This window comes from Mesocricetus auratus, unplaced genomic scaffold, assembly GCF_017639785.1.
Source record: "Mesocricetus auratus isolate SY011 unplaced genomic scaffold, BCM_Maur_2.0 Super-Scaffold_100004, whole genome shotgun sequence".
NCBI classification, from domain to species: Eukaryota; Metazoa; Chordata; class Mammalia; order Rodentia; family Cricetidae; genus Mesocricetus; species Mesocricetus auratus.
In genome coordinates, this window is record NW_024429189.1 from 93,985,453 (window position 1) to 94,011,080 (window position 25,628).

General features: G+C 50.1%; 1 protein-coding gene across 6 annotated transcripts in view; it reads right to left on the minus strand.

The window, feature by feature from the left end:
- Positions 1-2,446: 2,446 nt before the first annotated feature.
- The window catches only part of Kcnip3 (potassium voltage-gated channel interacting protein 3), a 68,770-nt gene continuing 45,588 nt past the window's right edge, over positions 2,447-25,628 (minus strand). For 5 of the 6 annotated variants that reach the window (XM_005068586.4, XM_013112363.2, XM_021226322.2 and 2 more), the window contains 7 exons: positions 11,922-12,046; positions 11,468-11,537; positions 11,159-11,229; positions 6,264-6,371; positions 5,778-5,882; positions 5,108-5,170; positions 2,447-4,330 (listed from right to left, as the gene is read on the minus strand). In XM_005068586.4, coding sequence (XP_005068643.1) covers positions 4,283-4,330; positions 5,108-5,170; positions 5,778-5,882; positions 6,264-6,371; positions 11,159-11,229; positions 11,468-11,537; positions 11,922-12,046 — 590 coding nt within the window. In that variant the 3' untranslated portion in view covers positions 2,447-4,282. The remainder of the gene's footprint in view (positions 4,331-5,107; positions 5,171-5,777; positions 5,883-6,263; positions 6,372-11,158; positions 11,230-11,467; positions 11,538-11,921; positions 12,047-25,628) is intronic. The other variant, XM_013112362.2, reaches the window with a different exon arrangement.

Here is a 25,628-nt window from a genome sequence, read left to right on the forward strand (position 1 = left end):
TTGGTCTACTCGGGGTGCATTTATGGAATTATTTCTTGATATACTCCATGAATCGCGCCTTTTATTTTTTAAACCCTGAGAAGGATGAAGCAGAAATAGGAAAATATCTTTGGAACTGAAGGAAATGACAGATAGTTTCCCTTCCATCACACCTTCCCCTGGGACCTTGAGTCAGAAAAGATGAAAAGAGAAATGGTGCCGTCTCCCCCTGGTGGTCAGTAGGGGACACAACACTAGGAATGGCAACCACATAGCAGGCTGTGTCCTCTAAAAGGAAGCTGATTGGCTGAATGTCATGAGTGGAAGAGATCGGGCCTCACTTTCCCCACACTGTGTTATCATAGGCCATGGGAGGAGACAGGCCGGGTCCCTAATGATCAGAGGTTGCTCTGGGCCCTCTTTCTGTTTGGGTAGATGGGTCATGTGGGTATTAGATCACTGGCTGTAGTCTTCCTGGTGTAGACTGCCCCACCTTAGCAGGCTGGTCCATTGGAGACCATCACAAATGTCCTTTATCTGATGATCTATCAGTGTGAGTTGTGCTACACTGCTGAGAAGTAATTCACAAAAATGTCAGTGTGTAGGAAGGACAAATACATCTATTAAGAGGCTACTGAAGGGGAAGCCAGACGGAGCTACATAGTGAGACGCTGTCTCTGAAGAGACAGACAGCCCTTAATTGTGAAGGTAGAGTGAATCAAGGACTTTTTTCCCCAGATAAGGAAATTAAAGTTCAGTGACATTATACTCAAAATGAGGCAGAAAGTTCCAGAGTGGGAGCATGGGACCTCTGCCCTAGATGCCAAAGGCCTTTAGAGGCATGGTGCTGTGTTAAGGAATTACTGGGATATTGTGTTGAAGACATTTTCCTTCTCTGCCTTCAGGGTAGGCTTGCAGGGACAAGAAGCTCTTCTGCAGTGGCCCAAACCTACCATCTTCCTGCCAAAACCCCGTGCTGGTCAGTGAGTGGGGAGTGCTGCCTAGGGCTGGTTGGGCCAGCCTTGACAGCTGGCCCAAGGAGCAGCCAATCCATAGGCTGGTAGGAAACCGAGCAGAGGACAGCCCGCTGAGCAGGAAGGACAGTTTCTGTCTTTCTGTTTTAGGCAGGTCTCACTGAATAGCCCAGGCTAGCCTGGAAGTCCGTGTAGGCCAAACTGTCCTCAAACTGGTGGATCAGTCTTCTTGCCTCAGCATCCTAGGGGCTGAGATTACACGCGCGAACACGCACACTCAGCAGGAAGTGCAAGAGCAGCCGGCTCCTCTGGGGAGTGTGCCCTTCAGAGACGAAGGGGATCCAATGAGCAGGGAACAGGAAGATGCTCTCAGACAGGCAGAGGCAGAGAGGAACCGCGTTTCATGCAAGCAGCCTTTGGAGCCCCTGTATTCCAGCAGACCCCACTGTCGGACTGAATACCCTTGTGCTCATGTAATCCTGGCTTTGCAGTTCAGTGTAGCACAGCACAGTTCTCTCTCTCTCTCTCTCTCTCTCTCTCTCTCTCTCTCTCTCTCTCTCTCTCTCTCTCTCTCCTCACCCGGTTCCTGTTTCACAAGGGAGGGAAGTGAGGTTATGTGACTTGTTCAGGTCATACAGCCGCCTGGCTCTATAGCCTTTGTCCCCAATAACTGTCACAGGGTGCTACTGGGTGTCCTGTGTGCTCAAGGATGGCCCAGGACCCTCTGGGATTGCCTTACAGTCCTCATCTTGTTCTGTCACCCACTCCGAGGTCTGCTGCCCAGCGGGGCCACTTGCAAGGTACTGTATCCCCCCCATCACCTGCCTGTCCCAAGTATCTGTCTGTTCAGTCACCAATGGCCACCTGACCACCATCCTCCAACCTCCACCCCCGACAGAGTGAGTCCTCTCCCTGCTGTAATACACATGAATATATGAAGTCTCAGGCAGCCCAGGCTGGGCTCAAACCGACCATGCAGTTGATCCTTGGTCCTTCTGCTTCTTCCGCCTGAGTGCTGGGATGACAAGCATGTGTACCCAGTTTACAGGTGTAGCTCGGGGCTCTCTGATTACTACGTAAGCGCTCTACCGTCCAGCATCGCCATCTCTTTCCTGCCTCTTTCCCACATGACCTGCCTTCCCTTGCCGTGGGACACCCAGAAGTGACTTTCTGGAATCGGGAAGAAAAATGACCTGGGGATGAAATATAAATGACATTGCAGAAAGCAGCTGTGTTCCACGGTCTTGTGTGTTCAAGACAACAGCACCGGGGCATCCACCCAAGGTCCCCAGGGCCTGCGGTGCTGCGTCTTTTCCCTCTCAGTGATGTCACACTGGGAGCCTGAGGATTTCTGGATATTTCCTCCCTCAAAGCCATCTGTCTGCATTCATCCTCAAGCCACTGGGAAGGAACGGTAGTTGACAGCAGCTGTGTGTGGGGGGGAGGCGGGGATGACTGACGGATAGTCCAGATAAATCTGAAGAGAGTCCATCTCCTTTGCCAAGTTTATTTTATTAAAATATATAGGACTGAATATTGGTGGGCACTGAGACAGGAACCACCCTCCCAGGCTGCACCCAAGGGAGACGCTTCTGCCATGCAGACATGCGGCCAGTCTGTGTCCCCTGCAAGGGGGACAGACCCCTCCTGGTTGGGCGTGCAGCCAGAGGCTAAGGGCTAGAGCGGTAACCTTCTCCCATGGCCTTGGTTTCTCACAAGCACAGGAACCCCAGTGGGAAGGGCCAGGCTGGGGGAGAGGATGTCCCTGAGCCAGGGAAAGCTGACAGTCTCTAGATGGGGTGAAGGGGACCCCCAGTCAGGATGGAGATGGGGTCAGTGCAGCCCTGAGAGGGGGGTCCACCTATGTATGGGGGTCACTGTCACCCTGACTTTCCTCTAAGGGCTTCCCTTATCCTGGGGCTGGCCTTCTGGGGACACCCAGGGACTCTCAGAACTGGGCCTGAACAGAGACTGGGCTGCAGTCGATGGAATGTATTTTGTGGGAATGTTCCTCTGGGTAACATGCTGCCTGGGACACGGTCCCTTATGGGGGAGGCCTGGGCAGGCCGGAACAGCTGTCTCTTCTCCTGAGGGTCTGTTGACCTTTCCTGGTCTCCATACTCATGGCTAGCTTCAGCTTAGAGCTGATGTGGTCTCCCATCCCCAGGGTGCAGCCCAGGTGAGCACAGTCCTCAGGTTTGTGCTTTAGAATGTTGGCGAGCTGGACTGGGAAAGAGCTGTGAGACCCCAAGGCTCTGAGGCACAGGATGGATTCTTCCTCGGGCCACTGAGTCAGGGCTGCGGGGACACAGTTCTCCCCCCAACCAGGGGGCCCCTGCCTCCCCTTGTGGTCATGGCCTGAGATGTTAGGGTGTTTGTGCTTTTTGTGTGGGTTGGGATGAGCCTTTTCAAGGGCAGCCACAGTGCTGTGGCCTGTCCATTGTGACAAGGAACTGGGTGGCGAGCGGCCTGGGAAGACAAGGGAACTCTCCCCAGCAGGCCTTTCCCGTTCAGTCCAGCTCCCTGGCTATCAGTCCCTGAGCCAGGTGACCTCCCTCTAGAACCAAAAGGACCTGGAGATGTCAGCCTGGTGCCGGGAGTTGGGAGAGCTCCGCCCACCACATTCCCGTTGCCCAGTTGATAGTCTGGTCCATCACCCAATACTGTGGACAAATTGTTCCCCCAGCTTCTCCAAAAATCTCCATCCTGCCCTGCTCTTAAAGGACATACCCCAATGGCCACTCACCGTCTAAGCTCACCCCACAATAGGTGGCCTGGCACTGGGGTTCTAGGACCCCATATGAGCATTAGCAAATGAAGCTACAGGCTCAACTTCCATCAGATCATTATTTTTCCACTATGCAGACCTCTTCCCTCTTGGTCCCTGCAGGGTTTCTGGAAACTTCCTAGAAACACAGGTCCATGGGCAGGGAGTAGTCTGGTCTCTCGAGTGGTAGAAAGGACAAAGGGGCCTTCGCTTTGTAGCCCAAGCCCTCTTGGGCTCTGAGCGCCTTCTGGGTAGCATCCAGGGCTGGCCACCCCAGAGGTCTATGGACCTGGGAATATCTGGGGGTGCCTTCTGGCTGCCACCTCCTCTGCCAAGCCAGAGGAACTGTGTGTGTGTGTGTGTGTGTGTGTGTGTGTGTGTGTGTGTGTGTGTGTGTGTGATAAAGAGAGAGACTGTCTGTGTGTCTGTCTTGGGAGTAAACTGTTCGGTTTTTGCAAATATATTAGAAAAATGTTTCTCATAGAGGCTGCCCATGTGAGGCAGGATTGAGGCTTCTCCAGGCTGAGGAGCAATGACCACCCAGGGTCCCCTCGCATGTGTCCTAGATGACATTCTCAAACAGCTGCATGGAGCTCATGATGTTCTCGTCCTGTATGGAGAAAGAAAAGGATGGTCAGGAGCCGGGCAGGGCAGTGGCATTCCCCAATCCTGACTAAGTGCAGGTTCCTGTCAGGGACTATGCCTCACTGGAGAGATGGGGTGCTGAGGAGCAGGGAAGTGGGGAGTAGCTGGTCCCGGAGCCCAAGTGGCAAGATACAGCCTGTCATCCCTGGTGATGGACTGCAGGGTCATCACTGATGCACAAAACCCTCCTGGCTGCAACCAGTCAGGGACCAGAGGTGGCTGAGAGGCAGGAGGCAGTGGTGTGTGGTTCCTGTCCCCAAGGACTCTGAGAGGAGGGCCAGCAGCAGAGCCAAGAAAGCTCTGGAAACCTTTCCCTTAGTGTGATTCTGTCTGGGGGACAGCGGGCTAATCACCCTCCTGCTGACCCCATGTTTGCTCTCTGATTGGAGGTGCCATGAGAAAAGATGAGAGAGGGTCTGGGAGTCAGGACTGGGTGAAGGAGGGAGAGGACAAGCTCGGGGGACAGCAAGGCATCCTCCTTGTGCCCTGGCAGGAGCATGATCCTGTGTGTGAAGAGGGAGGGAGGGGAAGAGAGAGAAACTGAGAGAAACGCACACACACACACACACACACACACACAGAGAGAGAGAGAGAGAGAGAGAAATAGAGACAGAGACAGAGAGACAGAGACAGAAACAGAGACTCAGAGAGACAGACACAGAGACACAGACAGAGAGACACAGAGAGGACAGAGACAGAGAGACCACAGAGGACTCCAAGCCCAGCACCTGATGCTACCTACCTTTTGACAGGTCTCCAGAAACTCGTCAATGGTCACCACTCCATCCTGGTTCTTGTCCATTTTCTGCAACCCAAGCCATGCCCAAGGTAAGCCTGTCTCCCTTAGGGCCCTCCCCTACTCCAGCCTGAGTACACTGTTGGGGTGGGGGTGGGGGCCTTCTTCCAACTCAACTATTTCCCACCCTTTCCAGCCAGCCTTATCCTTGGTGTTTCCTCAGATCGCCTGCTTAGGGGAGTCCTGCTGGCTCAGCTTATCGTCCCAGCATTCCCGCTGAGCCTATCTAATCCCTCAACTTTGGGACAGAGTTTCAGAGGCACAGGATGACCCAAGTGAAATGGACACCATTGGTTCCTTCAGCCCCTCCAGAATAAGGCAACTTCAATACTACTCAGGTAGGGTGGAGGAGGGAGCTTGCCCTGAATATGTCCCAAAGGGCACTGAAACGCTGTGACAGCTGCCTCTGCACCTGGTTGCCCAGAGTACTTCATTTTCCAGATGAAGTTCTTTGGCACGGAACCTGGGTTTCACTCACTCCCCCAGGGGCTCTGACCATCAGCCGGGGCGGGGAGCCCAGCCACATCTCTTTACTGGCATTGGCTGAAGGCTCAGCGAGGGTAAGAGGCTCACTAGGGCTGCCTCCCATCACCATCAAAGACTAGGGCTCACACACCTGGAAGAACCTCTCCACGTGCTCCAGAGGTGCGTCCTCCCGCAGGATGGGGTAGGTGTGGCGGCCCATCATGTCATAGATGGATTTCATGATGGCCAGCATCTCCTGGAGGACAGGGCTGTATGAGCTGCTTCCACTGCAGACATGCCTGGGGGTTTTGAGGGTTACCCCCAAAGGCCAAGCTACCACCAGAACAGTGGTGAGTGAGTTTGAGGTGCCTGGGAGCTACAGAGAGTGAGTGATCTGGCCCCTCCTGTGCAATGACTCCCAGGAGAAAATGAAGATAGATTTTTATGTACATGTCTCCAAACAAGAAGCTACAGTGACCGTTTCAGATAAAAATGTTTGGGCCAAACCAGACCGTCTGTGGGACTGTGTGGTAAGGTCACAAGACAGGGCTGAGAATCACTGAAGTAGTGGCATCAGGGAAAAAGGGGAGCCAGGAGCTCAGGAGAGGAGGGATGTGCAGGTCTGCCAACCCAGTACCTCTTTGGTGATGTAACCATCCTTGTTAATGTCGTAGAGATTGAAGGCCCACTTGAGCTTTTCATGGACTGTCCCTCGGAGCAGGATGGAGAGCCCAACCACAAAGTCCTATAGAGGTGAGGGAGGGAGGGTGAGGAGCAGCAGCCATAGCTGGGGTTCTCTTTCCAGCCCTCCACGTGACTTCCACCGAAAGTTACACTCTTCCTTCAAATGAGGGTCCTCCACAGTCCAGTGGCAGACGTGTCCATTCAGGTGGTCAGCATGTGAGTCTGTGCATGTGTGTGAGGTTGTGTGTCCTTATGTGTGTGAGCACATAATAACTGTGCCCATGTACATAACTGTGCCCATGTACATGGCAGAGTGTGTGTGCACGTGTGCATGCATGCACGCATGATCACCAATATTGAGTCAAGCAGAGACCCAACTGCTAGTTTGGGGTCTTGTGCTCATCTGCATTTCTGTGTCTGGGGTGCTCCTTCAACACAGCAGAGTGTTCTACTTTAGTCCACTAAGCATCTACAAGTCAAAGGTCCTTGAAGACTTTTAACTTAACAAGCTAAGTGCATAGTGTTCAGAGTCAACTGGTAGACTCCCGACAGCTGTGGGATGTGACAGATAACATGACAGGATGCATATGGTCACTCTGTTGCTGTGCACAGATCCCAGCTAGAAGGCATGAGAAGCAAGCGCCCACCCAGGGTCCTCTTTGGCTGTTCTGAGGAAGGGATGTCCTGGGGAACTGCCAATGGAGGCTGCAGAGGGACAGGGTAGAGCCTCAGAGGATTCCATCCCTACTTCCAGACGAGCCTTTCTGGCCACAAGGAAGCCATACCAAGGAGAGACCAGGGGAAACAGGAAAGCAATTTGTGAGGAACAGAACATTCCAGAAGAAAAAACAACAAAAACAAGGAGATGCAGAGGTTAGAAACCTGACATGCCTTACAATAAAAATAGGACACTGTTTAGAAAAGAAGAGAGAGGAATAATCTAAGACCAAGACCAGAAAGAGCTCGATGATTGTTAGGGATCAAAAATGACAAAAGAGGGTTTGGAGGAGCAAGTGGGGTCTTCCAGGAAGTGGACACACACAAACACAGACACACACACACAGACACACACACAGAGACACACGCATACACATGTGCACACACACTCTCTCTCTCTCACACACAGAGAGAGAGAGAGAGAGAGAGAGAGAGAGAGAGAGAGAGAGAGAGAGAGAGAGAGAGAGAGAGAGAGAGAGAGAGAGAAATCCCTGGGGACAGTGTCAGGACAGAAACTCCAGGCAGAACCAGAGAAAATGCAGCAAAGTGAGTCAGAGAAAGATTTCCCAAAGGCAAAGCTAAGTTCCCAGGCCCCACCCCCAACCTTGCAGTTGGCACAGTGTGTGAGATCAGCTGCAGCTGAACCCATGGCACAGGTCCTGGTGAAGCTGAGCAAAACTGGCTGCCAAGAGGGGGTTTCCCTAGAGAAACACAAAGCCAACTGGGAGAAACCAATCAATATCAATCATCCATCCATCCATCCACCCATCCATCCATCCATCCATCCACCCATCCATCCACCCATCCATCCATCCACCCATCCACCCATCCATCCATCCATCCATCCATGCATCCATGCATCATCCATCCATCCATCCATCCATCATCCATCTATCCATCCATCCACCCATCCATCCATCCATCCATCATCCATCCTTGTCAATAAGGTCCCACACACCTGATCAGAATCATCTGGTGGGGCTTGCTGAACAATAGCCCTGGGGGAATGAAGCCTGAGAAACACCCCCCTGCAGGTTCTAGTCCATGATGCATGAAAGACAGGAAGGGGTAAAGGTAGTTCTGGATACCCGGTGAATCAAAAGTCACTTCCCACATACTCTTTCCAAGGAGCTGCTGGAAGATGCATCCTTGAAAAGAGCAAAGCCAGGAAGAAGTTAGGGGAGTCCCCAGTCTAGGGGACTTGGCCTGGGGAAAGAGGAAGCCGGTCCAAGGGGCCCGATGGAGCTGGGGATCACTCACATTACAGTCTGAATCCTGCAGTCAGTCGTCAAGAGGATGGGAAAGGTGTGTGCTTAGGGAGGCTTAAGACACCAGATCTAGACAGGACAGCCCAGAAGAGTCACGGAAACATGGTACAGGGCCACCTGGGGCCTAAAACTTCGGTGTAGGGGCCACCCAGCTTTCCTAAAATCTGCCGTCAGTCTGGTCTTGGAGGTCATGAAAAAAATATTCAAAGGAGAAACAAGGTGGTATTTTTTTTTACACTTTCATCTTGGGAAATGATTACCAAAGTGTGGGGATGGTTTACCCAAGCAAGGAAGGTTTAAAGTCATCCCTGAAGTGGTAGCAATCCACCTCCACACTGCAGACCCCACAGACTTTCCCAGTGGGAGACTGAGGGAGGGGTGTGGTGTCTAGCTTTGGGAGCGATACTTCTCAAGTAGGCCACGAGGGGGCGCTAGCAACTCCTATCTTCTAGAAACCTTGCATTTAGCCACATACCCCTCAGGTAACAGAGGGTGCTGCTCACAGACTGACTGTCCCTGTAAGGCCACCGGAGGGCCTCATTTGTCAAGATAAACAGCATAATCTGAACTCCAGTGTAAGCCCCCAAAAGGTACTCAGGGCATACCCAGGCTTCCAAGTCAAGATCCCAAAGATGAGCATAAAGAAGCTGGTGAGAACTAAGGGTGACTGTCGGGCTGCAGGCCAGCCTGTGGTGGCAGTTCACACCACATTAGGGAGGTCAACTTGCAAGTCATTATAGGGTTGGGGTTGGGGGCACACCGTCCAGACATGTGATGTCTTCACTTTCCAAATGAGCAGCTTGTCCAATGCCGTTTCCAAGCTGGGTACCTAGGAGGCACCCACAGTCACTGAGGTGTTTGCAAAGCTCTGTGCTTTTCTGGCAAGATGAACAGCTGAATTAGAAGGGGCCTCCGTGGCAGGGACTGTTAAAGCACATCCACGGTCAGCACTGTCCGCAGCAGGAGGAAGGCGGGAGGGACCTGGGACCACACCCACTTGGCTCTGCTGGGGTTGGCCAGTTTCCCTGTTTTTTGCTGTTGTCATTCTCATTTTGTCAAGGGATGAGAAGTTGTAATATTTTTCTTTCAGGAAGGTTCTGATGTGTTGAGTTAGGTTGAGTGTCTGCCAGAGCCCCCTCCACCCACCTGAGAAGATTGTGCTAGACCCCTGGGATGCTGCCTGTGGTGCACTGGGAGGCAGCAGTGGAGACCTGCGCCCCTCCCTTCCTGCAGAAAGCTTCCCAGAGAAGAACGCAGCAACCCGGAAGTTTCTCAGGGGACTGAAGCCAGAGGGATTCATTTCACACACGGAGAAGTACGTGGAAGGCCGGAAGGTATCAGTGCTGGTTGACCCAAGAAGGCGCCATAGGCCCCATCTCAGCCGCTGGCAAGCCCTGCTCCCAGACACATCACCTACCCCAAGACCCCCCTCTGCGTCATATAGAAAGGGTACAGGGATAGGAAGTGATGGCGTCATGACCTCGCGGGCCCATGGACACACAAAGGGCTCACTGATGAACAAGGAAAGCTCTCCCACTCGGTCGTGACTGCGTACCTCTCGATGGATTCCTTTCCGTGCTTCTCCCAGAGTCCCGGTGGTCTGGGCGCGGGGGGGAGGGACCCCCAAGAGCTGGCCACAGGGGAAGCCTGGGAAGGCCCCACAGTTCCCGGCTAGCTCCCTGTTCTCACTATCTCTTCTGTGTGCGCTGACTTTGGTGTTTCAGGTGTTAATGAAAGTAAGCGGTAACAACACCGTGTGCAATGGCTCTTCCGGTCGGGGCGGGGGTTGTGGTCACAGAGCAGAGCCTAGGCTCCCAGGCCCATGCAATGTTTCACTGTGGCTGTGTAAAAATAACCCAGTGGCATTATTGACGAGTTATTATTACCCCAGCCTGGCTGTCCGTGGCCTTTCTGACTGTGTGTTTGCTAGACCGCTTTCCTGCTGGCCGCCCTTGGCCTTGGAAGCCAGGCTGGGGCACTTATCGATCAGGCTAGCTCTCAGTGAGGCTCTCTCTGAAGAGGCCTCGGCTTTTCTCCTGCAGCTATTTTTAGGGACCTGGGCTCCACAGATGGGGCCTGTCTCAAATGACTGCATGTGGCCGGGCCTAGGAGGAACCCATGATACCTCTGCCCACGGGGAGCCCAGGCTGTCTGGAGCGATGTGGGGGTTCTAGCTTCTTCTTCCCTACTCTGAGCAACACTGGCCATCACTCATGATGCCTAGCTGGGATGACAACCTGGAGGTCTTAAGCCCACACAACATGTTTTCGGGGTTTGTGACCTGTTTGCTTAGTAATTTGAAACCCCGCTATTAAACCTTGACTAATTTGAGAGCCCGGCATGTTAACTCATGGCTGTATTCCAGCACTCTGGAGGCTCGGGCAGGAGGATTATTAGTTTGAGGCCAGCCTGGATTATACAGAGAGACCTGGTCTCAAAGAACCAAAACCAAGGGCTGGTAAAATGTTAAAGGCACTTGCCATCAATGCTAACAACCTGAGTTCAGTCTCCAGGACCCAAATGGTAGAAGAAAAGTGACCCCTGCAAGTTCTCCTCTAACCCACACACTTACTCCTGCATGTGCCCCTCCCCAAATACATGATAAATAAGTTTAAAAAATCCTCACATCTTTTAAAAATGTAGACTTGTGTTGGCTCCCTACCAGCTTCCCTGGCTGGCTAACTAAGTTGGCTGCAAACTCCCAGAATGGAAGAGAAAGCTAGTCAACTGTCAGCAGTCCACTTGTGTCCTGAGTGACATGTGGAAGGCTCTACCCATCAACAGCCCTAAGAAGCTGGTACTGGGGTGAGGGGACCACTCCGAAGACCACAAGGGCAGGACATATGGGTCAGCAGGGCCCTACCTCGAAGTGGATGGCCCCGTTCCCATCAGCATCAAAGGCATTGAAGAGGAAGTGTGCATAGGTGGAGGCATCTGTGGAGAGACAGGGCAAGGCCGGAGTTGGGTTATCTGGATGTCTGTTCCAATCTCACACAGTCCTGCCTGGAGCTCATGACCAGTGGTGGTTCTTCTCTGGTAGGTCAGAAGCAGCATCAAGCCCTCCAAAAGGGAAGGGTGGCTAGGAAGGTGGGGATGGTCATAAGCCCCTCCCAGAAAAGGGGCACAGTTAGGGCTTGAAAGTAGCGGGAGAGAGGCCCGGCCATGGACTTACCTCCCTGAGGGAAGAACTGTGAGTAGATGACTTTGAAGGTCTCCTCATCCACCAGGCCCGTGGGACATTCCTGCAGTGAGAATTCACACCTCTCAGTGGCCTTGGCCACTCCTGGATCCATGCCTGACTCCACATGGCTGACCTCCGACCACCCTCTGGAAGGAGGAGGTTCCTACTACTTGAGGCACAGTTGTGCCTCTCTGAGCCCAGGGCTAACGAAGCCTTTTGTAGGGCATACAGAAGGCTCCCTTCATGTCAATGCTGTCCCAACTGGTACAGCATTGGAGGCTCTCACAGAAGGTCATGGTGGCTTTCCCAGTATCCATGCTGACCCCCAGTAGCTCTCCCATAAAATGTGAGCTCCACAAAGACCCCATTTTCTGGGTAGGAGACAGGAAGGTAGGTCATGCTCTCTCTAGACTCTAATGGGTCCTGGGCACACAGGCGCACTCACATTCTTGAAGCCTCGGTAAAGGGACTGCAGCTCCTTCTTGGTGAACTTGGTTAGGGCCTGCAGCTGGTCCAAGCCCTCTGGCTGGTGACGCACTGTGGACAACTCCAGTTCACTGTCACTGCTGTCTGGAGGAGGACATAGACTCAGCATGGAGAGAGACATGTGGTGTGGGCAGGAACCAGGATACAGGCAGAAAGAGGAGGAGGAGGAGGGAATTTCCTTGTGTGGCCACCCTGTGCAGCCATGCTGGCCGAGCACAGCACAGATGGAGGGTCTGTGGTGGAAGGGGCCCTTAGGAGTTGTGCCTTTTGACTGTTCTAAGTCTCCATTCCTCCATGGTGTAGGCCCTTCTCTATTCCTGAGCATATCTACTCCTCAGTCACATGGGAGGGAGACACGAGAGAAAGATCTCATGACCAGACACTAGTTTTAGATTCTCTCTTCCACCAGCCCTCCTTGGCCTCACCAGGAATGGGAAAGACATCCATCTTGGTCTACCCCAACCTGTTGAGCTTGCTGCGTAGCTGGGTAGAGGCAAGATCATTATTCACATTTCCGTAAATGCCCATTTTTGTTTAAACAAACAAACAAAACAGCACACCAGAGTGTGTGCAAGGGCTGCGTTGGGATAGAAAGAGACTTCTGGTGATTTTTCCTAATTATAAGACCCTCCCCCCATACATTGTCTTGGGAGTGGCATGTATCTTGTTCACAATACAAAGTAAAAGCTCTGGTCAAGAGGACTGCAAGCACCTGCCCCTTGTGGGTGACAAGTTCTCAAAGTGTTTCGTCTTCCACTGACATAGGTGTAGGAGATCCTTTGTACTACAACCATGTCTCCACCAACAAGGTCAGTCAGAGACTGTACAGCCTGCCTGCACACACAGGCAGTCTAGTCTTAGAAACTCCCGATGTTACGATGTTACCCTGGCCAACCACATACCCTGCCTCCTAGGTGAAACTGCTATCTCTTCCTTCTCTTATGTTACTGTGTCCCTGCATCATTTACAGTGGCGATTCTCAACCTTCCCAATGATGGAACTTTTTAATGCAGTTCCTCATGCTGTGGTGACTCCAACCATGAAATTATTTTAGTTGCTACTTCATAACTGCAGTTTTGCTACTGTTATGAATCATGATGCAAACATCTGTCTTTTGATGGTTTGGGCATCCCCTGTGAAAGGGTTGTTATACTCCACAAAGGGGTCGTGTGACACACAGGTTGAGAACTGCTCATTTAGAGGATGTACCCGAGGGGGAAATCTCCCAAAGGAATTTGCAGACCACTGACCTGTATGTTTCCTTTCCTTCTCCATGCCCTGTCCCTACTTAAGGGGAACCCTCCTTTGTGGTCAGTGGGTCCCAGTCCTCAAGCCTGAGCCCTCCTTCTAGTTAACTTCTCCACAGCTTTTCCTTTCTCTTTGGTCATGTCCATCTTCATATGGATATACTGGGCTCTCAAAACTTTTGTGACACTAATCGGTACCCAAGCCCTGGACACTGTTAAATCTGGCTACCTATTAGATGAAGTCCTGGCAAGCCACACCTGAGCCTGCGATGCCTCTCTGGTTGGCGTCCCACAAGGATTTGTCCCCAGATAGGGCCACCTGTACAAGGCCCCTCACAACAGCAGTGAGATTTTTGTTTGATTAATTTTTGGAATCAGATGGGGGAACTAGAGACGTCTTTGTCTATCACAGCAGGATGACAGACATGTGGAGGGCATGCCCCGGGAAGGAGCCTTCAGGGTGAGATGCACAGAGCAGCATGGATGCCGGAAGGAAGGGAGGGCTTGCCTTCTTCAAGAGGCATGCTTTCTACAGAAGCAATACCCTGAGTGCAGGGGCACAGACTTGGCTGGAATAAAAGGGAGAGGAAGAATAAGGAGCTCAGAAATTTCATAATGTGACCATTATTTCATCCGAAGACAGAAAAATGCAAAATATGTTACATCACTTAAACATAGCTGTTAAATATCTGACGGAAAGTAAATAAGGAAATAAAAAAATCAGAACTACAGGAAGGAACAGATACAGCACAACCATAGTTGAAGATATGAACATTATTTTTCAGAAACTGGCACAAGTAGATATAAAAGATTCAGAAGCCACTATCAACCAATTTGATCTAATTAATATTTATAGAACACTATACAGAGATTGTAGAATAAACATTCTTTTCAAAAGCCTACCCTTTGGATGCCAGGATATACCAGATACTGGTACATGAAGTGGATCTAACCACAGTGGTAATAAGTTAAAATTCAAATAAAGGTTTAGAAAAATCTTAAGTGTTTGAAAATGAAACAATACACTTGTAATAAAGCCCATAGGTTGGAGAAGGAAAACTGCAAGGTAAAGTTTGAACTGAATGATTGCAAAGACGCCGGATGTCAAGATCTGCTGAGGGTGGTAAAGCTGTGCCCAGACAGAATATCATAGCCTTCAAATTCTTCTATCAGGTCAGGCATGGTGGCACAGGCCTTCGATCCCAGCACTTGGGAAGGTGGATCTCTGTGAGTTCAAGGCCAGCCTGATCTACAGAGTGAGTTCTAGGACAGCCAGGGCTGTTACACAGAGAAATCCTGTCTTGAAGGAGGAGGAGGAGGGGGAGGGGGAGGAGAAGGAGAAGAAGAAGGAGAAGAAGAAGAAGAAGGAGGAGGAGGAGGAGGAGGAGGAGAAGGAGGAGAAGAAGAAGAAGAAGAAGAAGAAGAAGAAGAAGAAGAAGAAGAAGAAGAAGGAAGAAGAAGGAGAAGAAGAAGAAGATAAGAAGAAGAAAGGTACCCAGGCACAGTGTCCCATGACTGCAACCCAGTGTTCAGGAGACTGAGGCAGGAGAATTGCCATTAGTTCTAGGCCATTCTGGGTTTCAGAGTAAAACTCTATCTCAAAAAAGCCAAAAGAAAAGAAGATGGAGAGTTCAAGGCTAGCCTGGTCTACAAAGTGAGTTCCAGGACAGTCAAGGATACACAGAAAATCCTGTCTCAAAAAACAAACAAGAGCCGGGTGTTGGTGGCGCACGCCTTTAATCCCAGCACTTGGGAGGCAGAGGCAGGCGGATCTCTGTGAGTTCGAGGCCAGCCTGGTCTACAAAGTGAGTTCCAGGACAGTCTCCAAAGCCACAGAGAAACCCTGTCTCGAAAAACCAACCAACCAACAAACAAACAAACAAACAAGATAAAAAACCAACCAAACAAACAAAAAAGAAAGAAAGAAAGAAGAGAAAAGAAAATTGGGTGAAAATCAATGATACAGGCCTTTTAAGCCAGGTGGTGGTGGTGTAAGCCTTTAATCCCAGCACTAGGGAGCCTGGTCTACAAAGCAAGTTCTAGGACAGCCAAGGCTGTTACATGGAGAAGGCCTGCCTTGAAAAACAAAAACAAAACAAAGCCAAAAACATGTAATCCCTTCAGGAGCTGGAGAAAGAGCCTTGGGTGGTGAAGTGCTTCAGTGGAAGCATGAGGACCTGAGTCCCGTCTCCAGGTAAAAGCAAAGCACAGGCCAGTGAGGTGGCTCCGCAGGTCCAGACGCTTGCAATGCAAGCCTGATGACCTACGTTTGGCTCCCGGGACCCACATATAAAGTCAGACATGGTATAACGTTCTTCTGTAATCCCAGTGTGCTGTGGGGAGGTGGGAGGTGGAGACGGAACTGCCTGGATTCTATGAAACTGCACACTCTCCTGACGTATGCACAACACCAGGAAAACACAGTGGAGGATGAGAACTGACTTCTGCAAACTGTCCTCTGACCTCTATGTGTGCACCATGGCATGTGTACTCACAAGAACACACGCATGCTGGGCAGTGGTGGCACACGCCTTTAATCCCAGCACTCAGGAGGCAGAGGCAGAGTTTGAGGCCAGCCTGGTCTACAAAGCTACACAGAGAAACTCTGTCTCGAAAAACAAAACAAAACAAACAAAAAAACAGAAAAGAACTCATGTCCATGTGTGCACGCACACAATAATAACAAAATAATTAATAAATTCAAGGTAAATAGAAGAAAGGTCATAAATAAAAATACAGTAACACTTTAGTTGAGCCAGGCATGGTGACTCTTATCTTGTAATCCTAACATTCAGGAGCCTAGACAGGTGGATATACCCCGGTTCAAAACCAGACTCGGCTACAGTTCCAGACCCTGACTCAAAGCAAACAGACAACAACAAATGATAATAATGATAGAGAAAAATAAGAGTAGAGCTCAAGAAACAACGAAAAAAACAAGTAGAGAGAAAGAACAGTAAAGCCATTAAGAAATCCAGTAGGAAGTCGGAGGCTGGGAAAACATATTTCTAGTGCTTACATATGATGAGGGCTCATCTCCAGAGCTTGTAATGAACTTTCGTAAGCCAACAATAACTAATAAATGATCAGTACAAGAAGAGCTGCCCTCAGCATCAACCTGTCGATCAAAGAAATGCAAATGAGCAAAGCATCCACTCAAGCCCGTGAGATGGAGGCACTGAATGCTGCTGTGGGTGTGAATCTCCTGGCAGCTCATGCACTGTTACGGCAAGCATAAAATGGTATACGCAATAGACCACTGCTTGGCAGTTTCCTATGAAACACTTATCAAACTTACAGCTATTTATATGGGAGAAATGGGGATGTACAATGTCTACAGGAAGACTTGTGCAAGGCTGTTCAGGAAGCCTTATTCTTATTAGTGTTTCCAGCGACAAAACTGAAAGCTGCCCCACCAATAAAAGCATGGAAATGTGGCCCATTCATTATAAAAGAACAATATTCTCTATTGAAAACAAACAAACAAGGATCCAGTCATACATAACAACACAAAGCCATCTCAAAATGTCAGACTGAGACAGCCTTTTTTGGTTTTACGAGACAGAGTTTCTCTGTATTGTTTTGGAGGCTGTCGGTCCAGCCTGGCCTCGAACTCCCAGAGATCCTCCTGCCTCTGCCTTCCGAGTGCTGGGATTAAAGGCGTGCACCACCACCGCCCGGCTGAGACAGCCTTTTCTCAATCCCACATTTAGTAACATTGCCCCATATGGGGCTGCGAGCCCCAGTTTAAAGCAATTTGCTCTAGACCAGTGGTTCTCAACCTGTGGATCAGATATCTTGCATATAAGATATTTGCATCACAATTCATAACAGTAGCACAATTATAATTATGAAAGGATTTTATGGTTGGGGTCACCACAACATGAGGAAACTGTATTAAAGGGTCACAGCATTAGATTGAGAATTGCTGGTCTAGACCTAAGGAAAAGTAAACACAGATATACATAGACAAAGCCTAAAACTAAGTCTGTGAAGATCAAACAGGTCTGAGGCTAACTGTCACATGCCTGTGCATGTGTGTGCCATGTGTGTGCAGGTGCCCACACAGGCCAGAAAAGGGCCCAGATTCCCTGGAGCTGAAGTCACAGGTGGTTGTGAGAGGGAGGGAAAAAGGGAGAGAGAGAGAGAGAGAGAGAGAGAGAGAGAGAGAGAGAGAGAGAGAGAGAGAGAGAGAGAGAGAGAGAGAGAGTACTGGCTAAAAGGTCTGTGAAGGCCAACCAGGGAGACAGAGAGAGTCTCTGGCCAGTTCAGGCTACCCAGTGAGACCATGTCTAGAAAAACCAGCAACAGGGGACAAAGTGTCTCTGACCCTGCCACTTTAAAAGCCAAGCAAACAGTTCTCAAAGGACCGCTGGTAATCCTTGCAACGCCAATCAACGCAGTAACCTTGGTCTTCAAACCTCATAACAGCAACACTAGGAGGGACATCGAATGTCCTTTCACTCCGGAAGACAGACACAAAGCCTTGACCCAAACGCTAGCCAGCTGTGCTCAGCTGGTTTTTAAAGTGTGTGATAATTAAGATCTGGAAAATCTTACTGAAAACCAAATGTGGCGGTGCACATTTGTGTTTCTGGCACTTGGGAGGCAGAGACCAGAGGGTCAGGAGCTCAAGGACAGCCTTGGCTACACAGCATGTCAAGGCTAACTTGAGCTACGTCAGCCTGTGTCAAGAGAACTGAGGAGGAGGAGGTGGAAGAGGAGGAGGAGGAAGAGGGGAGGGGGGATGAGTTCATGAAATATCGATAGCAGCTCTCTGCACCAGTAATAGCCACCTAGAAAAGGCACTAAAAATAACAGGTAACACCCACATGAACAGTACAACAGTACGCTGAAGTAATAAGGGGAACCCAAAGACCTTTATGGACAGATGAACGTCCATGCTGCATGGGGCCATGTGGTCGTAACATAATATTATAAAGATGGATATTACAGACACTATTTTTCCTTCAAATCACATATATGCATATTCAATGCAATCCCGATCAAGAGTCCAGGGTGGTGGTCTGGGGAGATGCCTCGGTTGGTAAAGAGACTGCTGTATCCCCCACACTCACATAAAAAAGTGGCTCATGATTGTAATCCCAGTGCTGGGCAGGGGACAGGGGGATTCCTGGGATTCCGTCTAGCCAGTCCAGCCTACTTGGATGATAAGAGACCCTATCTCAAAAAACAAGGTGGCTGGATCCTGAGGAATAATATCTGAGGTTGACCTCCACGTACACACACACACACACACACACACACACACACACACACACACACAGACCACACCCCCATGCCCTGGCTGACCCCTTCCTTCTCCTTAGGATCCCAACCACCGTTTTCGCATTCGGATGCTTCTGCCTTTGACCACACAGCTTCTTCTTCCTAGGATGCCAGAGGAAGCTTCTGGAAACACATTTGCTTCTTAACCTGCCCCAAGTCTACTACAAAATCAACTTGCGTCCCCCCAGCTCCTGGCTCAGATTTCACCTCTGATGTCTCCCCTTCCCTCTCTCCATTCAGCTGTACTGTCCTATGCACCACTGGGCCTCTGTTCATGTGTCAGCCACCTCCTCATAGGGGACAACCCCACCCCGCTATCTACAGCCATCCTGGTCTTACTCCTTGAGTTGGCTGTGGCTTGCTGGCATTTGCCTATTTCTGCTTTCTGTGTATGGACTGAATGTTCCACCCAAGGCCCAGTGCTCTATGTGGACAGATTTGGAGGCGAGGTATGCTGTATTGCTGTAGTTTGGATGAGTGTCCCCACAGGTTTGGTCACAATAAGAGATGTCAAGAATGAAGCAGTCCCCAGCCACTGAATAGGCCAGGGTAGGGGAGGGAGAGTCTTGGGGTTAGGGTCACTCAGAAGGGCAAGAGAATGAACAGATGGTTATATGGCTTTTGTGTCATTCAAACTCCAGAGTCTCCCACACTGCCCCTCAATGCACCCACTGATGACCAGAGCGCCAGGACAGCTGACAGCAGGTCGGTAAGCCTCAAGGGTCTCCCTGTCTCTGTTCCCGGACTGAGGCTTACGTTACCATGCTGAGCTTTGGGAGACAGGGGACTGAATCTATCCAGGTCCTCATGTTCCAGGTCAAATACTTTACCAATCTCCCAGTCCTGAAGCTGTTCTTGGTGTTTTAAAAAGTCCAGAGCCCCATGGTGTCTGAAACATTACAGGCTGGGCCTTTTTTTGAGAGCTTGTTTGAAGGATCCAGAGATGAAGGTAGTTACTGCTGTACCCCCACCACTAAAGATTGCTCCTCCTCTATTTGGTTTGAGGCTATCCTCTTAGACCAAGCATGCCAGAGAGACAGATAGAATTGTGAGGGAGGAAGGGGACACCTGTCTATCCAGCTAGATCAATCTAGTCAATGCTGGTGATCAATAGGGTAGTAGACACTGCAGCAAAATCACCCTCAAATTTAGGCTGGCGTTCTTACCAGTGCGTAAACAGTACACTCCAGGGTCTTGCCCTGTACTCCATGTGTTTCCCTCTGTACACGAGCCAATTATAGAGGCTTGGGAACGAGCTCCAAGCTCAGTGGATGACTACCTCCCAAAGGTGAGCAGCTCCTGAGGAATGACATTCACACACAGTCCCTTTCTGGACTTCCAGTGACGCAATTTCCCCCACTATGCCCAATCTCTTAACAGTTCCAAAACTTTCCAAGAGAACCACAGGTTGGATAACAAGCCTGTAGCATATGGGTTTGGGGGAGAAGCCCAATCCAAACTAGCATTGTCCTCTGAGAACCTGTGACTAAATGATCTTGAACGCTCTACATGCAACAGCCTTGCCCAAGAGCCCCAGCCCAGAGCACCATCACACCTGAAGCTCCAGCTCATGCCGAGTCCTCCTAATGTCACCCACCTGGGAGGAGCAGGAATCCTGCCTTCCCTCTGCACAGCCACCAGAGGGACCTGACCTACACATGGGGTGAGGAGTACAGTCCGAAGAGGCATCTTTCCATTCCTGACACAGTGATGTGGGTCTGTGGGGGCCCAGGTGAGAGCACTGGACCAGGAAAAGAGCTGACTCCATGAGTGTGCTTACTCATCTGGGTCCTGTTTGCGAGCTTTGTATACACTGCCATGCTTAATCCACACAGTGCCTGATGTTTCCCACTCAGAGTTTGAATCTAAGTATCTGACTCCACTTTGGGCTCCTGACACCTATCCTGGAAGAGGTTGGGACACACATGGCTCAATTCAGTAGTCCCTGTGCCGCCCTCAAGTGAGAGAGCTATTCAGGACAGGTGTGTGACATTCTGAGATGTCCTGGCTCTACTGTTTCCTGATTTTGCAGCCTCAGGAGAGTGACTCACCCTCCTGAAGCCTGCTCGTTACCTTAAAAAATGGACATTCTGATGCAGACAAGTAAGAATATGCCCAACATGCCTAGCACAGAAAGTTCATCCACCTAGATGCTGGTTCCTATCATTGACACCAGCAATCCAGACATAGAAACTTAGCTCAAGGAGCTCAGAAGTCTGGGGACTTTCATTTTGCAATCTGCCATGGAGGAGAGCATCCATGATGCTCAGAGCACTACCACTTGTTGTTATAATGAAATCCTGAGGCTGGGGGTGCTGGAGAGATGGTTCAGTCATTAAGGGCTATGGCTGCTCTTCTGGAAGACCCAGGTTCAAATCCCAGCATCCACAAGGCATCTCACAACTGTCTGTAACTTCAATTAAGGATAACCCTATGCCCTCTTCCAGCTCCCATGGGAACCAGACATGCACACAGTACACAGACGTACATGCAGGCAAAACACCTCTCTTGGTTACTTTTCTGTTGTTGTGCTAAGACACCATGACAAAGGCAACTTATAAGAGAAAGCATCAACTTGGGGCTTAAAGTTTCAGAGGGTTAGAGTCCATGATAGTAAAGACATGGTGGTAGGAACAGCTGAGAGCCTGCATCTTGAGCTACAGGTTGGAGACAGAAGGAGGTAACTGGGAATGGCATGGACTTTTGAGACATCAAAGCCTGCCCCAGTGACACACCTCCGCCGAGAAGGCCACACCCCTAGTCCTTCCAAAACAATTCCACCAGATGGGGACCAAGTATTCAAATATATGAGCCTTTAGGGATCGTTCTTATTCAAACCACCACATTCCACTTCCGGGCACCCACATGCTTGTGGCCATATTATTACACAAAATTCATTTTAGTCCAACTTCAAAAGTCCCTATAGGACTGTTTAAAAGTTCAAAGTCTCTTCTGAGACTCAAGGCAATCTAATTGTAAGCCCTTGTAAAAGCAAAAAGCAGACCACATGTCTCCAACATACAATGGCACACGATACACATCACCATTCCAAAAGGGAGGAAAGGGAGCATAGTGAGGAAATACTGGACCAAAGCAAGGCTGAAACCCAGCAGGACAAACCCTAAGTCCTTTGACAAGGTTTTAGAAGGCTCCTAAGCACTGCTGTCTGCAGCGCACTTCTCTCCCAGGCTTGCTTCACTCCCTGTCTGCATCTCTCCCTAGCAGATGTCTCATGCTTTGCCATCTCCAGCGTCTTGGAGCAATCCAGGCTTTACACTCACAGCTTCACGCAGTGGCTTCTCAGGGTCTCCATGCAGTGACTCCTCTGCCGCATGTCTAGCCTTGGCAGCTCTACTTAACAGTGGAGGAAGATTCCACAAACCTTGTACTCATGTATCCTTCTTGACTCTGAATGCAGAACCACATGGATGACCCTGCCAAGCGTGGCTGCCCACTTGCTGTAGAGCCTGGTCCCCTAAATTTGCAGCGGTTTTCCCTTGTTTTGCTTTAGGAGCAAAAATTACTTGCTGTCTTTCCTTTGCACAAGTTGGAAGCTTAGCTGGGTGGGGTCTCTGAAGGCATACCCCCTCCTTTATTCCATTTCTCATCTCTTTCAGCACAAGCCTTGGATCTGACATTACATTTTCTGCTGCTCTCTTTTACTCCAAACTATACATTTTGTATTTCTTTCTGCCTTGCTTGCTCTTTTTAACTATAGACCTTTGTAACAGTGATCACTAACAACCACATGACAGAGTCAACATTAGCTGTGTTGAAATAACCTGTCAGGAAAATCAATAACAGCCTCAGGCAGATCCTTCCTTCCTTCCTTCCTTCCTTCCTTCCTTCCTTCCTTCCTTCCTTCCTTCCTTCCTTCTTCTCTCCCTCTCTCCCTCCCCCTCCCTCCCCCTCTCTCTCTTTCTTTTTTTTTTGAGGCAGATTTCTTTGTGTGCCCCTGGCTGTCGCAGAACTCTGTGTAGACCAGGCTGGCCTTGAACTCAGATTCTTAGGACAAAGGCAGAAATCAGCCACATTCTTTGCCAAAATATCGTAAGAATAGTTTCCAGCCCAGTTGCCGGTATTGTTGACCTCTGGAACCTCTTGAGCTGGGCCTCCATAGTCCACCATGGCCTTCCATGCTCCTACTAAGATTTCCCATTAAGCCCTGCTTGCAGCACACAACAGCTTTCCTAGTTCAAAATCCCAAAGTCTTCCACATTCCTCCAAAACACAGAATGGTCAGGTCTGTCACAGCAATAGCCCCTTCCTAGTACCAGCGTAGGGAGCATATGGGAGAAAGAGTTTATTGGGGGCTTAGGGCATCTAAAGTTAGAGTCCATAATGGAGCAAGGGCATGGTGGCAGAAACAGTTAAGAGCTTACATCTTGATCCAAAAGTTGGAGGCAGAGAGAGGGTGGTGGTGATGCAATATTTTGAAACCCCAAAGCCTCCCTCCCTCAGTGGCACACCTCTTCCAATAAGGCCACGCCTCCTAATCCTCCCTATACAGTTCCACTAACTGAGGACCAAGCATTCAAACATATGAGCCTCTGGAGACCATTCTCATCCAAATCACCACAACACCTATACACATAAATGAAAATTTACAATAAAAAATAAAAAGTACTCAAGACTGTATACTTGATGAAGAGATTTTGCTGACTCCTAATTCTGGTAGCTGAAGGATCCAAATGGAATGGATCCTGATGAAGGCTCCCTGGATGCATCATAACATGGTGGACACCAGAGAGGTTAGAATCAGGCTTGCGTTTGTTTCTATCTTTTGGGAACTAACCAGGACCCCAGGAAAACTACATTTATCCCTTTCAGGATTCTTGTGATGAAATTTAATGCTCACAGTAAGAAAGCAGGAACTGAATTCAACCTTGGTAATCTGAGGGGGAGCTTTTGGATAGTGATTGAGATTAGATAAGGTGGTCAGGATGGTACCCCCATAATGGAATCTTGGTGGCTTTGTAAGGAAGACATCTAAAGAGAAACAATGACTGTCTCCGTGCAATGTCTTGTGCTGCCCAGGGGATTGCTGCCAGCAAGAACCCTTCACCAGACAGATGTCACCCTGGAAAGCTCAGAGCAGAAGGTAAAGTCAGGCTTCTGTCTTATAACCTCCCCGTTCTGTGGAACTGTACTATTGGTGACAGACACTATACTAATCCATTCAACATATGCTGTTTACCAGGTAGTTCTGGGCACACTGAGGCCCTTAGTGGAGAGCCCATGGTTGGGTGTGGACAGGAACACGGGAACTTTGAAGGTAGTGTCCTTTTAACATAATCTCTGGTGTCATGTGAAGAAAGCGTCAGGGACATTCCCAGGAGAGATATGCCCTTCTGGGAAGCCCTCCCTACAGATGAGCTGGCTGAAATTGGGCATCTCACTACTGCTTAGAGAGCAGTGACCAGTATTTTTTCTAGAACTGAATTTCATCTTATGCCATGCTGCAGTCTGGCCAGAGGGTCTGCCCTGTGAGTGGCAAGAAATGTAGTGGTCTCACTCTACTGGAAGCCAGCAGCACTGGCAAATCATGGGGAGGAAGACGGAGGGGGATCGGATGGTAGACTTGGGAGATCTGAACTGAAATGCTTCATCAACGCCAAGCCCTGGGCCTTGTACCCAAGCCCCCAGGCTCACAGGCTCCAGGGGCCCTGGCTCGGAGTTCCCATATCCACTCTTTCAAACCTTTTAAAGCTTACCCCAGCCCAGTGAACCACACGGAAGAATCTGCTGTGATTCCCACTTCAAAGTCCAGAAGAGTGAGCCCTGAGGTTAAAGGAACGGTCACACAGCAAGCTAATGAGAAATGTAGTTAGGAAGGACCCAGAGCTGAGAAATACCCAGCCCAACCAGTGCTCGTGTGTGTGTGTGTGTGTGTGTGTGTGTGTGTGTGTGTGTGTGTATACACTCTGACACTCAGTGTTAGCCCAATATCTTCCCCTCTCTTGGGTTCATTCCTGACTGGAAAGCCTTCTGTGGAGGGGGGGGTGTGCAGACTAGATCATGGCAGTGTCCACCAAGAGACCCCCCCGCTTCTCTGGGACCTGTCAGGCTCCAGGGGCTGGGGAAACCCCTCCCATTCCCAGGACGGGGTCTCTCTCTCTCTCTCTCTCTCTCTCTCTCTCTCTCTCTCTCTCTCTCTCTCTCTCCTCAGGCCTCTGCAGTTTTGCCCTTCTGTTGGCTTTATCATAGAGCTCTCATTTTTTTTCCAAGACTTAATTATTGGCTAGAATACACCTCATACCCCAGTAAGAACACCCTCCTGCCAGCTATGAGACTCTAATGCCCAGAACACTTCCAGGAGCTCAGGAAACAGACAGCTGGAAATCCTCAAATCACAGATCGGACAGGCCACACCCCTCTTCAGTCTGGGGTCTTCAGTGAGGCATGGGGACTGGATCAACGCCACCCTGGGAAGCCTACGCTCCTGGACAGGTTTGGTCAGTAGTCATGACATCCCCTGAGAGTCAAGAGTTCCCTAGCTAGGCCAACTGGCAACAAGATGACCCAGGCTGAGAGGCAAGGGAGGCAGGGCTGGTGGTCACAGGGACATTGGGAGGCACTCCAGCTAGTGATGGGGTGTCACCCATAGATGACAGAGAGCCTCAGGTGTATATGGGACCCCCCTAACCACCTTGTCACCAGGATCCGACCTCCCTGCCTCCTCCATTGCTCTGATCACTATTTTCCTCTAATCTGTCAATGTCAGCATCAACTCAGCCCTGGGTCCTGGTTTCTCATTACCTCACATCCCTGGTGATGCTCTCGCCTCACCCTGCTGTGTCCTCATGCTGATAGCAAAACTCCATTCCGGCTATACTGCAGATGGCTGCAGCCTCCACCTCCTTCATGACCCCATGTGGTCTTTTCCACAAGACCCTTATGACGGGCAGAAAAACGGCTCCCCAAATAGGTCTGAGGTCAATGTCTAGAACCCATGGGTATATCCGGTCACATGGCAGAAGGGGGATTCCAGCTGCAGAAGAGGTTAAGTAAGGTTGCTGCTCAGCTGACCTTAAGGCAGGGATGCATCCTGGATCATGCAGGAGCTCAGAGTAAAGTGGAAGGGAAATTGGAAGAGAAGCTGAGACTTTGTCTGATGTTGCTGGAATGGA